The 15,533-nt window shown below is 28.6% G+C and overlaps 1 protein-coding gene and 1 long non-coding RNA gene across 6 annotated transcripts; one reads left to right on the top strand and one right to left on the bottom strand.

Moving 5' to 3' along the window:
- Window positions 1–2,396: 2,396 nt before the first annotated feature.
- LOC145936314 (uncharacterized) lies at window positions 2,397–4,613 on the bottom strand. 5 transcript variants are annotated; one of them, XR_014425371.1, is made up of 6 exons: window positions 4,403–4,613; window positions 3,893–4,004; window positions 3,604–3,804; window positions 3,267–3,485; window positions 2,792–3,141; window positions 2,397–2,540 (listed from the first exon to the last, which is right to left on the bottom strand). It is a non-coding gene; the product is annotated as an uncharacterized LOC145936314 (long non-coding RNA). The 5 variants fall into 5 exon arrangements; XR_014425370.1 differs by having other exon boundaries at window positions 2,792–3,168; XR_014425369.1 differs by having other exon boundaries at window positions 3,235–3,485.
- Window positions 4,614–7,554: 2,941 nt separating this feature from the next.
- On the top strand, window positions 7,555–9,196 carry Pig-f (phosphatidylinositol glycan anchor biosynthesis class F). Its single transcript, XM_083037815.1, has one exon. It carries the CDS (start codon window positions 7,856–7,858, stop codon window positions 8,552–8,554), a length of 699 nt encoding a protein of 232 aa, XP_082893941.1. The 5' UTR covers window positions 7,555–7,855; the 3' UTR covers window positions 8,555–9,196.
- Window positions 9,197–15,533: the final 6,337 nt, after the last annotated feature.

The following is a 15,533-nucleotide window of genomic DNA, read 5'->3' on the forward strand; positions in this document are numbered from 1 at the left end:
CACTCGTAGTACGTACACTTAAGTCCGTGGTTATCACGTTACTGATTGTGAGTCGGGTTCGATTCCCGTCACTCGCACTTTTTTTTATTATTTATGCAAATTAGAATATTTATTCATGTAAAACAAATTTAATTCAACAATTTTTTAATTTGCACTTTCAATAAAGCGTTTTATTATTTGTTTCATTTTGTATTAAATATAATGTGTAAAATCAGATTATAAGTTGAATAAAAATTATATCCAGTTTTTTGAGTACATTAATAAAATTGTTTTTTGAAAATGTATATTAAAAAAAATTGTTGAATTAATTTTGTTTTACATGAATAAATATTCTAATTTGCATAAATAATAAAAAAAAAATGCGAGTGACGGGAATCGAACCTGACTCACAATCAGTAACGTGATAACCACGGACTTAAGTGTACGTACTACGAGTGGGGTTCAATTCCCGTCACTCGCACTTTTTTTTTATTATTTATGCAAATTAGAATATTTATTCATCTAAAACAAAATTAATTCAACAATTTTTTTTTAATATACACTTTCAAAAAACAATTTTTTTAATGTACTCAAAAAACTGGATATAATTTTTATTCAACTTATAATCTGATTTTACACATTATATTTAATATATTTAATTTTTTATATATTGCCCAAAGTTTAACGTCATAAAATTTTGTCCTCGAATTACGTGGAACGCTACGCGCGAGAGGCGAAATCTCGTGCCTGCCGCCGTACGAGTCCACGAGACGCTCATCGTTGGTGAGACAAAGCCAGAGCGATGGATTGTTGGTCCTTGTCTGACTCGGTTTAGTTCTCAACTCGGTTCTTATCCGAGTAGTTCAGATATGAACCATATCACGGATTCGAACCATTTCTACGTTTTTTACCGAGCGTAACGACGTAGTTCATGTCCACTTTGTCAGGGGGCGCATCAGTACACGCGTCCGCTAGATCGCGGTGGCCGCTCTCAGGTTTCTCTCTGCTCTAAGTCTCTAGCGTGCGAACCAATCGGCAAGCGATTGCCGATATTTGCGCGCGTCTCTCTATAACTCGTCGGCGCTTGCGCGCGTCTATAACTCTCTCGCGGGTTTTCGCGTGCGGATCGTTTCCGCCTTCCAAGAGATTACATGTGCTTTGTCTCTCGCGTGCGAACCATTGTACTGGTCGGAAGTCTTAATAAGTTTTGTAAGTGCGTGCTTAGTCGCGGCTTAATTATTACATCCTGTTTCTGTCGTTAATACCATTCACTCATGTCGTCAATTAACCTGCTCATGTCGTATCGAGCTTCTAGTAGTTCCTACAAACATTGTATCTCGGAAATTTGATATATTTGTTGATTAATAATAAATTCTGTTATACGTTAATCAGTGTGACTCAATTTATTGCGCGTGGTCGTAAGAATAACCTTCGGTGTTGGGATTCTATTCTTCTTAGAATCGCTACACGTCCGCTGAATCGCGGTGGCCGCTCTCATATGTTTCTCTCTGGTGACACCAAAGCGTTCTTTATAGCTCCGGGAACTTAGCCGGTCAACTTCGACTTAAAAAATTTTTTTTTTTTTTAATCGTTTGTTGGTCGTTTGTTGGTGATTGTTGGCCTAATTACAACGTTTGTTGGTTTTTAAATTTTTTTTTAATTAAAAAAGAAAAATTAGCGTTAAGTTAGCCGGAAAAATCTCATTTTTAATAAAAAAAACGGTCTAATCGATGCGTAATCGTCTGCTGATGATTGTTGGTCTAATTTTAGCGTTTGTTGGTTTATTATTAGTCTTAAAAACGAAAAATTATCTCACATTGAAACCGCATCTGCAGTAATCGAATATGATTGGTTTATTGCTTACGACTTAAGACTTATTTCTATAAATGTAAGGCTAACATCTATAAAACTGGCTATGAATACGGGCCTTAACATACAAATACACATATTATAGCAATTGTTAAACATAAAATTATTTGTTTATAGACACTATAATATTTATTAATATTTATTTTAATTATTTAAAAACTTGAAACTATTTTTGAAAATTTTCCACATCTTTATATATTATTTATCCATATTTACTATTTTTTTATAAAAATTTATTTTTTTGAAAAGCACCGTTATATGATGCTCAATCAAATTTTTAAAAATCTTATCTAAAATCTTAAATTGTAAAAACAGCAGTTGATACAAAAAAAATTGTTGAAACCTCTATGTTTGGATAGACAGATACACACATATGATATGCAAAGTTTTAAGTCAATATATATATTTCTACATATAGATTTCTAAATTTGATTGTATCAATATTAACAAGGGATTCCGTTAACAAGGGGACCGTTAGTATTGAAGAGTAGGATAACTGGTTCTCAAATAGTAGGGTTTGATGAAGACATTTCATTTACATCAATATCTAACATAAATAATCAAATAATATATTGCTTTATTATATAGTTATTTACACGTGCAACAAACTTCTTATTTCATAATATATACAATATTTACAATATGTATGATACAGAAATGGAATTAGTAAGATTTTGTAAAATGGGTGCAACCTGTAACATAAATTATAAAAGAATATATATCAAAAAATATTCCTAGGTGCAATTAGCATGTTTATATTAGTTCTAAGTAATAGAAAAGAAGTATGCACACACGCACACATTAAAACAATCCAAATATCATAAATAATAAAAAGATTTTCAATATTTGTCAAAAATGAAAGTTTACGTTTAAATGTGTGCATACATTTTAGTTTTATTAATTAAAAAATGTAAAAATATATATATTATTTTTTTATACATACTTTCTGCAACTGAAGGAAGAATATTAAAATCCAAATATTTTGTGCGACTGAAGGAAGAACGTGAAAATCCAAATATTTTCTGCGACTGAAGAAAGAACATGAAAATTCAAATACTTTGTGCGGCTGAAGGAAAAACTTTCCTGTCTCTTGATAGATAGCATTAATATCAGCAGCAAAAATTATATCTGGCTGTGCTACATAATCCTCAACATCCACTTCTTCGCTCAAATTTATCTTTGCATAATCGTAGAAAAGATCAAACGTTTTTTTGTCGACGATCGGATAGCGGAAGTTTAATCTTGCGATCCAGTCGACTAGGACGAAGCTATACGGGATTCAATATGTCCATTCTGGAAGAATATACTGAAATAATAAAACTAAAGTACAATCTTAATATACATAAAAATATGCTTAAAGATCCAAGGAAATTAAACAAGAGTTACCAGCTCATCTATTTGTTGCCATAATGACTAACATTATTGTCTGATCAAAACCATCCATTTGATTTGAGTAATTCCAGGAGAATACGTTACACTTCTTGATCTGCTACAGCTTGAGTGTCAAATCTTTTTGTAGCAATGGCATATATTTCATCAACAAATATTATGACTGGTGAGTTTTCTTTAGCCAAACGAAACACGTCTCGTACCATTTGTGGTCCTTCGCTCAAATACTTTTACACAAATGAAGGAAGCTGGAAAAAATAGAAAATAATAGAATTTAAAACACAAAATCTGTTTGTTATTATTCTTCCATGCGATTAGTTTAGATATATTCTGAGATTTTTTTTAACAGTATATTTAAATTTGTACCAGTAGTATGTCTAGCAACTGCTTGCGCCAACATAGTTTTTCCACAACCGGGTAGTCCGTACATGAGTACATCTCACAGTAGATCAATGCCAATTTGTTTATACAATTCGAATGAGTAAGAGGAAATTCTATCGCTTTTCTGATCTCTTGTTTTTGCATCCATTCCACCCATGTCACTGTACTGGATATTTGGCTTCTCACCTGTATTGCAAATATATCTTGATATTTATAATTTTATCTTATTTAAATTTAATCTAAATGTAATCAAAATATTCTTAATAATTTTTACCTGTTTGTAACATTCAAATGCTGGGATTAGCTTCTGGTGGCAGCACATCGATTAAAACATTGCTATGCTTATGAAATGCTACACAAATTGCTGTGCAACGCTACTTAAATACCTGTAACAAACATTAATATATAGATGATAAATAGAGAACAATTTATAGAGAACTATAGTGCACGTTACGTGCATTATAGATTTTCAGTAAAATTTTCCTCGAAGAAGACGTTTTGGAACGTAACCTTAGTGCTAAACGTTTCCGAGTAAACGCAAATTCTTATGTAATGCAGAAGTTAATTATACATCTTATAAGGATTTGCGTTTCAAAAAAGCGTGTTCAATATGTCCGGTCTCGTCCAAGACAAAGAATTTTGTTCGACTCTAGAAAATTCTAGAAAAAATTGTCCAGACAACTTACGTCTTTCTTTCTTCTATATCTATATCTATATTATAGAATTTGAATACTTTTTATGTTTAAACTAAATAATTATATATATATAAATCTGCATTAATTACCTTAATCTCACTCGGTCTCTCGTTCACAAGGATGCGATTGCTTGGCACAAAAAGACAGTAAACACCACCATGTTTCTTGATCTTCTTTTCGCGATTTCCTGCCGATGTTAAGGCCCGTATTCATAGCCAGTTTTATAGATGTTAGCCTAAGGGCCTGAGCAGAATAGCTGACTTACAAGATTTGAGACAAAAGACAGTATTGTGCGTTAGGGCTTGAGCAGAATAGCTGACTTATAAGATTTGAGACAAAAGACAGTATTGTGCGTTACATAAGACAAAAACAAGGGCATAAAACATTGTCTTAAAGTTGTAAGTCAGCCATTCTGCTCAGGCCCTTACTTAAGACAAAGATTTAAAATAAAAAACATTGTCTCAAATCTTATAAGTCAGCTATTCTGCTCAGGCCCTTACATTTATAGAAATAAGTCTTAAGTCGTAAGCAATAAACCAATCATATTCGATTACTGCAGATGCGGTTTCAATGTGAGATAATTTTTCGTTTTTAAGACTAATAATAAACCAACAAACGCTAAAATTAGACCAACAATCATCAGCAGACGATTACGCATCGATTAGACCGTTTTTTTTATTAAAAATGAGATTTTTCCGGCTAACTTAACGCTAATTTTTCTTTTTTAATTAAAAAAAAAATTAAAAATCAATAAACGTTGTAATTAGGCCAACAATCACCAACAAACGACCAACAAACGATTAAAAAAAAAAAAATTAAAAAAGTCGAAGTTGACCGGCTAAGTTCCCGGAGCTTATACATATATCATATATATATATATATATATATATATATATATACAGGGTGTCCGGTAATAGTCGCATCAACCGTCGTGTACAGATTCCTGGGATCATTTGGAGACGATTTTTCCTCAGCGAAAATGTCGAGGGAGGTCATTATTTTTTGCATGTTTTTAATTTTTGCCATCATGTATCTTTGTAACTAAGCCTTAAATTAAAATTCTATTAAAGTAAACTCTACCTAAAATTAACTGAAGAATGTGAATTTATTATTATTTTATTTCCACAAGGCTTAGTTTGCGAAAAACCCTTTATTTTCAATCGCTTATAACTCGAAAATTATTGGTGTCTCGACATTTTTGCTGAGGAAAAATCGTCTCCAAATGATCCCAAGAATCTGCACACGACGGTTGATGCGACTATTACCGGACATCCTGTATATATATATATATATATATATAATATTATACACATTATTTTTGAAATGACATATAGGAAATGTAACAAATTTAAAAGCCAAATTTCTCTCTCTCTCTCTCTCTCTCTCTCTCTTTCTCTTTTTCTTCTTTTCTTCTTTCATATCTCGTAAACAAGCATTGAAATCTCTCTCGAGGTTTAATATTTCTTATTTTACTTTTCTGGCTTGTTTTATTTATGTGACAAATGGCTTTTGTTTGTACTAAATTTTTTATATTTTTTATTTTATATTTTTGAATGTAATTTTATTAGATTAATAAGATTTTTGCGATTAAAATGACATCAATTATAACATAAATTGGATAATTTTTCACTGAACAAGTAATTCAAATTACATATTTAATTAAAAATTATCCGATTTATGTCGTGTTTGATGTCATTTTAATCGCTAAAATTTCATTAATCCATTAAAATTATTTTTAAACCGATAAAATGCAAATTAAAAGTTTTAGTTTTTATTTAAAAGATATTTACATTCGTGAATTTATTGTAGATAAGGAAAGGTTCTCGATGTCGTCGAAGGCAGAGCGAGAACGAATAAAGAGCGAGCGAGATGACGTATCATCAAAAAGTTCCGAAGTCTCTCTCGCGAGGCTCCCTTTATCTATAATCTTTCATATCATATGACATGTTACTATAGAAAATAAAATTTGTATAATTCGCAATTTATCGGTTTGAAAATAATTTTAATGGATTATTGAAATTTTTGCGATTAAAATGACACCAAACACGACATAAATCGGATAATTTTTAATTAGATAAGCGATTAAAATTTTAATTATATCTAATTAAAATTATATCTAATTAAAAATGAACCGATTTATGTCGTGTTTGGTGTCATTTTAATCGCAAAAATCTCAATAATCCATTAAAATTATTTTCAAACCGATAAATTGCGAATTATACAAATTTTATTTTCTATAGTAACACATGTCATATGATATGAAAGATTATAGATAAAGGGAGCCTCGCGAGAGAGACTTCGGAACTCTTTGATGATACGTCATCTCGCTCTTTATTCGTTCTCGCTCTGCCTTCGACGACATCGAGAACCTTTCTTTATCTACAATAAATTCACGAATGTAAATATCTTTTAAATAAAAACTAAAACTTTTAATGTGCATTTTATCGGTTTAAAAATAATTTTAATGGATTAATGAAATTTTAGCGATTAAAATGACACCAAACACGACATAAATCGGATAATTTTTAATTAAATATGTAATTTGAATTACTTGTTCAGTGAAAAATTATCCAATTTATGTTATAATTGATGTCATTTTAATCGCAAAAATCTTATTAATCTAATAAAATTACATTCAAAAATATCAAATAGAAAATATAAAAAATGTAATACAAATAAAAGCCATTTGTCACATAAATAAAACAAGCCAGAAAAGTAAAATAAGAAATATTAAACCTCGGGAGAGATTTCAATGCTTGTTTACGAGATATGAAAGAAGAAAAGAAGAAAATAAAGAGAAAGAGAGAGAGAGAAATTTGGCTTTTAAATTTGTTACATTTTCTATATGTCATTTCCATAATAATGTATATAATAATATATATATATATATATATATATATATATATATATATATATAATATCTGAAATATATGACGTGGAAAATGTGTGTATATATATATTATAAATTTAAGAGCTAAATTTTTCTTTTTAAAAAATACTGTGAATAAATGTTTTTATTATTTGAAAAGAAACATCGTCATTTCGAAATATATACATGTACGATATATATTTAAATAATTATATATATATATATATATATATAAATATTTCGTATATACTCGTATATACATATATATACTCTAAAATGATTTTTTTTTAAATTACATTTCTCGTGTTACTATTTACATGTATTATTTTATCATCTCTTACAATTAGATTTAGTTACTATTTCTCACTCCGGCCGCAATATTACTGAGAGGGCGCTAGTACACAGCGCTCTTTTTCCAGTCACACTAACTCCCGTAAGACCATCGGTCTTTAATAGTACCTCGTCAGTGACTATGTCAATGGGATAATATACAGTTTGTTGTTATCTGGCATATAGGCGTATTCCCTTAGGAAGCCTAATCTGCCATACAAGAAGTTTGTTGTTATAACTTTTTTCAAGTTATGTGAAAGTATTCTTTATAAAAAAAAGTCGTAAACTACAAGATTCGAACAAGAATTAATCCTCCAATAAATTATACGGACATTGCAGCCAAATGGGTGTTGGAAATAAGACGGAACAGAGATTATTACTATCTTATTGTTCTTTCACTTGCATCTATCTTTCCGGAATTTTGACACTAGTGAAATACAATGATAATTTATGCAATGTCGGTAAATATAAATTTTTACCCGTACTACTGATACTAATGTTTGCTGAAGTGATAAAATTATTATTTCCTATGCTTCAAATGGAGGCACCTATTATTATTAAAATTGAACAACGAAATTCACCAAAAATCAAGAGATCCTGGACGAAGAACCTGAGAGAGATCTTCAAGTTCTCGCTCACTGCATTTGCATTGTCAATCGTTTATTATGTAATGATTGTCTTGTTTGGTGCACCCATAATGACTGATCATGAAGAAACAACAATGCTTGTAATCACATTGATTATTTTAACTTTTGTCGCTACCAGTCTACATTTGGGAGTGGATAATGCATTGGATGTTTTAATGGGGTCTTATTTTCAAAAGAATAATATCCTTTCAAATGCTCTAAGGACCAATATACAAGCGACAATATTGGGCACATGGCTAGGTGCTATTGTGAGTCCTTTGGATTGGGATCGTCCTTGGCAAATTTGGCCAATTCCTTGTGTAATTGGTGCACTGCTTGGCTACTTAATCGCCCACTTTATTACTCTTGTCAAGATGCTTCCTGCACCCAAATTACATAGAAAAGTTCATCGATGATAATAGAACTTGTTAAAAACTATTACATTTACATACAACTATTATTAAAAACTTGTTAAAAAGTATTACAAGTTTGCAAATAAAAATTAAATAAATTGATTATATTATAATTTGAAATATGTAAAGTTATATTGAAGATGGTTATAAATGCATTAATGTGTTATCCGATCCATATATAAATTCATTATATTATTATTTATTGACAATTGTGATATATGCACATGCATTAACACACACATACACACATATATATATATATACACATATATCAAATTTTGTAATCCTAGTAAGTACAAGTAATGAATTATGTTTTATAAGTTACATGTAATAATATTTATAATCAAATTTCTTAATGCTTTCTCCGTATATTCACATATGCATATTTAAAGAAATTTCTAAACAAAGGTAAATAATAAAATATAAGATATATATTGAAAAACATAACACTGAATAAGAAGCGATTTCTCATGTGCAAAAATAAATCGAAAGTATAAACTGAAATTTTTTGTACAAAATTTCTATTTCCAAGAAAATGAACATTAATAATTGAAAAATTTATATGTTTACGCTTTTTTGAACTTGAATGATCTCTATATAATGTGACCTTGCGTTATATATTATCAAATTGCTCTCAACAATGGCTAAAAATATGTACGAAGTATACATTTTCTGTATTGAAAAAATATAGTTTATTTTAACATTAATTTTACATTAATTTTTCTTCAGTAACTTAAATTGTCTTACAATTATTTTACTAAATAAAATGTATTATTATTTCTACATGTTAATAATACGATTATTTTTATATTAAATTAATATTAATTATAATTTCTATATAAGTAAAAATATTTAAATATATGTTGTATACTATTTACATCGTAAGAAAAGTATTCTTCCAATTATCAACACTGGTTTGAAGGATCTGTCAACAAAATACGAGTTTAGTACAAATTAATGCAATCTGTAATATTGTATAATTCATAATATTTTGACCGAATCTGTTAACAATTTGTTGGCAAATTGCTAGTAATTTGAGCAAGAAATTAGAAAACTCACTTAAACTTAAAAAGCATAAATATGTTAACATAATGCCAACAAATTGTTAACAGATTCGATCAAAATATTATGAATTATACAATATTACAGATTGCATCAATTTGCACTAAACTCATATTTTATTGACAGATTCTTCAAACCAATGAGTGTTGCTAACTAAAAAAATATTTTTTTTATGTTGTAATTAGTATACACAACATATATTAAATATTTTTATATTATATAGAAGTTATAATTAATAATATTTATATTTTAATTACAAATAGAATATTTCTTTCACTAAAATAATATTAATAATTGAACTTTTATTATATAAAATTTTCAATAATATTTTATCTAATAATAAATATAGATTATAATATGATAATCTATATAATAAGATTATAATAATAAGATTATATTATAATTTATATCAGGGTTGGCATGTTTTAAACAATTTGTTTAAAACTGTTTAATTAAAACATGTTTAAAACAGTGGACACTGTTTTAAACATTTTTGTTTTAAACAGTTTTAAACTACTGTTTAAAACTGTTTAAAACATTGCAATTAAAACATATGATTATTTGAAAAAGAAACTGTAAAGAAAAACAAAAACAAACAAAAACTAATAGACGTGCAAAACTAATGTTGCAAAAAGGTTTTTGTTTTAATTTTTTTAGTTTTTTATCTATATTTATATGTAACATATAGATATAAAAATATAAATATAAATAATGAAATAAAAATACTAAGATAAGTATTATTTTAACAGAATATTTATTTTTGGATATTAAATATATTAAGTAACAATCAATATAATTGAATATATTAAAGACTACTTATAAATTATAAAGCTATCTGCACAAACTATTAAAATCTAAATTATAACACATTGCATTTTACATTTTATCTATTGCAAATAATTAAATAATGTTATTCCTTTAACTAAAAAAATAATAAACATTTAAGTACGAAAAAATGAACGGTAACAATAACATATTGAAATTGGGAATTGCATTACAGTCATTGCATATTGGGTATTTTTTTAATACCTACTTTTATAAATTTAATTAAAATTAATAACTCAAAATAAAATAAAGAATATATAATTTTATATATTAATAAAGAATTATTACTCAACTAACAATAAGTCAAACGTTACAGTATTAACATTTTCTTTTAACGCAAGCCACCATGTTATCGGTTTAACATTTTTAATGGATTCCTCAGAAAAAAGACGCGAGTGGTCGAACATTACATTACGATTACGGTTACATTACATTACGATTACAGATCAAAGCTATCAAGTGTTTTTTTTGCTTGTTTAAAACATGTTTTTTTTGTTTAAAACATGTTTTTTTCTTACTTTACTTAAAAACACGTATAAAATAAAAAAACATGTTTTAAACAAAAAAATCAATGTTTTTTGTTTAAAATGAAAAAAACAAGTTTTTTGCCAACCCTGATTTATATTGATAATATACACTCGTCAACAAAATTAACGCATATGTATTTTAAGTCAAAATTTCGCATAATTTCAAATAAGCATAACTCCGCTAAAAATGATCGTATTTGAAAAACTTTTTTTTCAAATACTGTCAAGCTTGAAGGGTCTACTTTAAAAACCATTCGTCAGATTTTTAATTTATCCTCCTCCCCCGTACGCCACTGCTTCAAAAGTAAGGACGTGTTTTATCTCTAAAAAATTGCGTACTTTGACGCACTCCACGGGGTGGAATAAATTTTTTTCGCAAATCTTATAACTATCGTAAAATGTAGACTTTTTACTACAAATTTAAAAAAAAAGCAAAGTTCGTACGATTTTTTTTCGCGGAGTTATTACATATGAAAGTTACCCATACATTTTTTCCATTTAATGACTCCAAACCCTCTCTGCTGTGTGTGTGTGTGTGTGTATGTGTGCGTGCGTGCGTGCGGATGCGTGCGGGCGTATGGTTAGGAGAGGGAAATGTAGGAATGTTCTCATTCAAAATTGTGTGTTCCCGCCTCGTCTTCAGATTACTTCTTCTATACGTTCACGCATATTAATGCATGCTCTAACTGTTGTTTAAGGAATTTGAGCCCAAATTTACACGCACGCACGCACGCGTGGGCGCACACACACACACACATACACATACACACACACTATGCGCAAATCCAACCAGCAACCTCGTGGTGCGTGTCGGGTAATACTAATGCTGGCGGTAAATGGAAAAAATGTATGGATAACTTTCATATGTAATAACTCCGCGAAAAAAATCGTACGAACTTTGCTTTTTTTTAAAATTTGTAGTAAAAAGTCCACATTTTACGATAGTTATGATAAAATTTGCGAAAAAAATTTATTTTACCCCGTGGAGTGCGTCAAAGTACGCAATTTTTTAGAGACAAAACACGTCTTTACTTTTGAAGCAGTAGCGTACGGGGGAGGAGGATAAATTAAAAATCTGACGAATGGTTTTTAAAGTAGAGACTTCAAGCTTGACAGTGAAAAAAAATTTTTCAAATCCAATTATTTTTAGCGGAGTTATGCTTATTTGAAATTAGGCGAAATTTTGACTTAAAATACATATGCGTTAATTTTGTTGACGAGTGTATTATCACTTTCTTCCTAATATATACTCTCATCATTTTTATAAATAACGTACAATAAAAAGTTTGTTAAATAGATTATAATACGCATATAAAAATAGAAATTTGTATTATTTAAGTCTGAAAGAAAAGCATTGCTGATAAAGTTTTTGATTATTTTGAAATAGTTTTATTTTAATTACTTTATTACGCATTGTATATATAATTTCATTTTTAAATAATAATAATTAAAGTAATGACAGCTTAAGATTTAAAATACAATATAATATTTTAATTCATCAAGTATCAAGAATCAATGTTACAAATACTAATTTATCAAAAAATTTACTTACATGTTCTATATATATATAATGTGTAAGAAACATATCCATATATGTCAAAAATGTGCGTGCGTGCGTGCGTACGTCACATATATGTAAGAAAACAAGACACAAAAACGCACACACATACTGGATTATAGTTTATATTTATGTTTGATTATATTATATATTCATATATATATATTATACTTACATACAATAATATATTATATATTTTACTAGAACAACACAAGCGCGCGCTACGCGCGCGCCATTTCTCGATTTGATATAAAAAAAAGGATATTTTTATATAAAATTTGTTTAACCATGATTAATATTTTTTGACAGAAATTAGCTGATTGAAGCATTAATTTGCTAATTAAATTTTAAAATACAAATATAAATATGTTATAATACTATAAACGCGAATATTTTTTGACAGAAATCAGCTGATAACTGTCAAAAAATATTAATCAAGTTTAAAGTACTATAACATTTTATTTAAAGCATATTTCTATTTTATAATTTTTATTACATACTATTATTTTTAAAATATATAATAAAAAATTATGAAAGGTTTAGCTCGAAATGTAAAACATGATTGGATTGAAGGCCTTTAACGAGCAAATAAGACAAAGTTTTAATTTTATTGATGTGAGATTGACAATTATTTTACAGGGAACGTTTCGACGCTTACTTGCGTCTCTTCAGCCGCAAACATTGAATTTAATATACATGACGTGTGTGTGTTTCATACGAAAATCATTACTTAGCAGTAAGAACGCTGGTGTTAACGCATTGATTTAATGAGGACCGTTGTCATGTTCGGAAAGTCCTTTGAATATAATTTTACAGTGTGATTAGTTTTTTGAGTTTGTTGGAAATAATTTTTTTCTTTTCTTCTTGTAACTCACCGGTTGTGTGTATTATCTTTGTTATAATAGTGTAATGACCATATGTCAAGTCGAACTTCATGATAGTCAAACTTTAAAAATTGTATGTCACATTAATAAGAATTTTATCGATTATTTTTTGTATCCGTTATTTTGTATGAGCAAGTGTTATTACAGTCGAACGGTCGTAGACAATATGATTGTTGTGTACAAGTATATGACTTTATATATGGTAAGAGGTAGACAAAGAGACAAATAAACATTTGGGAGTCAATTTTTTAAATTATCGAACAACGGGAAATACGAATCGTCTAAGATGTCCATGTCCTCCATTATATTGAGTCCATTTTCTTGTTTTTTTATGTGTATAGATTCCGAAATTAATCTTTTATAATAGTTGGTTTCATGATCTAATATTTTAATATTATCCCAATCTATGGTGTGTTTTTGATCTATTATATGCTGAGAGATTACGGATTGTTTGGAAGCGTGATGTTTTATGTTGGATCTATGTTCGTTTATTCTTGTTTTTATCTGTCTTTTCGTCTGTCCCACATATGATGCATCACATTCTTGGCAATTTATTTTATAAACGACATTATTGTTATTTTATGGCGGTGTAGAGTCTTTATGTATCTTAATGAATCTATTGAGTCTGTTAAAGCATCTATAACCCATAGTCAATTCGGAGCCTCTAAATGAGGTGCATACTTGTTCGGATAATTGTTTTATATATGGTATTACAATGAATTTTTTATTCTTCTTTTCGTCTGTTTCGTTGTTCGTGTTCTCTTTTGGTGGATTTAGTTTAGTCGCGATTAATTTCTTTATTCTTAATTGCACGTACTTGTAAATAAACTCTAGGGGGTAGCTGTTGTTCAACAACGTATTGATAACTAATTTTATGTTCTTTTCGTGAAACTGCGGTTGTGAAAGTAGAAGAGCTCTGTCGATCAGGTTGTAAATCGTGCCTATTTTGTGACAAGTCGGATGGTTGGAGAGGAACGACAAATATCTGCCTGAATGTGTCTTTTTTTGAAACCAGTCAATGGTTAGTTCATTCTTTTCGACTATGATTAAAACAAGAATAAACGAACATAGGTCCAACATAAAACATCACGCTTCCAAACAATCCGTAATCTCTCAGCATATAATAGATCAAAAACACACCATAGATTGGGATAATATTAAAATATTAGATCATGAAACCAACTATTATAAAAGATTAATTTCGGAATCTATACACATAAAAAAACAAGAAAATGGACTCAATATAATGGAGGACATGGACATCTTAGACGATTCGTATTTTCCATTGTTCGATAATTTAAAAAATTGACTCCCAAATGTTTATTTGTCTCTTTGTCTACCTCTTACCATATATAAAGTCATATACTTGTACACAACAATCATATTGTCTACGACCGTTCGACTGTAATAACACTTGCTCATACAAAATAACGGATACAAAAAATAATCGATAAAATTCTTATTAATGTGACATACAATTTTTAAAGTTTGACTATCATGAAGTTCGACTTGATATATGGTCATTACACTATTATAACAAAGATAATACACACAACCGGTGAGTTACAAGAAGAAAAGAAAAAAATTATTTCCAACAAACTCAAAAAACTAATCACACTGTAAAATTATATTCAAAGGACTTTCCGAACATGACAACGGTCCTCATTAAATCAATGCGTTAACACCAGCGTTCTTACTGCTAAGTAATGATTTTCGTATGAAACACACACGTCATATATATTAAATTCAATGTTTGCGGCTGAAGAGACGCAAGTAAGCGTCGAAACGTTCCCTGTAAAATAATTGTCAATCTCACATCAATAAAATTAAAACTTTGTCTTATGTTATTTGCTCGTTAAAGGCCTTCAATCCAATCATATTATTTTTAAATTTAATTAACAAATTAACGTTTTGATCAGCTGATTTCTATCGAAAAATATTAATCAAGGCTAATGTATTATAACATATATTGCTATTTTTATTTTTGTAACATATTATTTTATAATTTAATTAGCTCGCTATATTAATACTTTTTAATATATATATATATATATATATATATATATTAAAAAGTATATATATATATATATATATATATATATGGGGCATTCCATGTGAAAAGGATC

This window comes from Prenolepis imparis, unplaced genomic scaffold (genome assembly GCF_030444845.1).
Source record: "Prenolepis imparis isolate NDT839.2.m4 unplaced genomic scaffold, iyPreImpa1.0 SCAF_5, whole genome shotgun sequence".
NCBI classification, from domain to species: Eukaryota; Metazoa; Arthropoda; class Insecta; order Hymenoptera; family Formicidae; genus Prenolepis; species Prenolepis imparis.

What these genes read in the sequence shown, in the direction of transcription:
- Pig-f (XM_083037815.1), top strand. Translation starts at nt 7,856, where the DNA reads ATGGGTGTTGGAAATAAGACGGAACAGAGATTATTACTATCTTATTGT.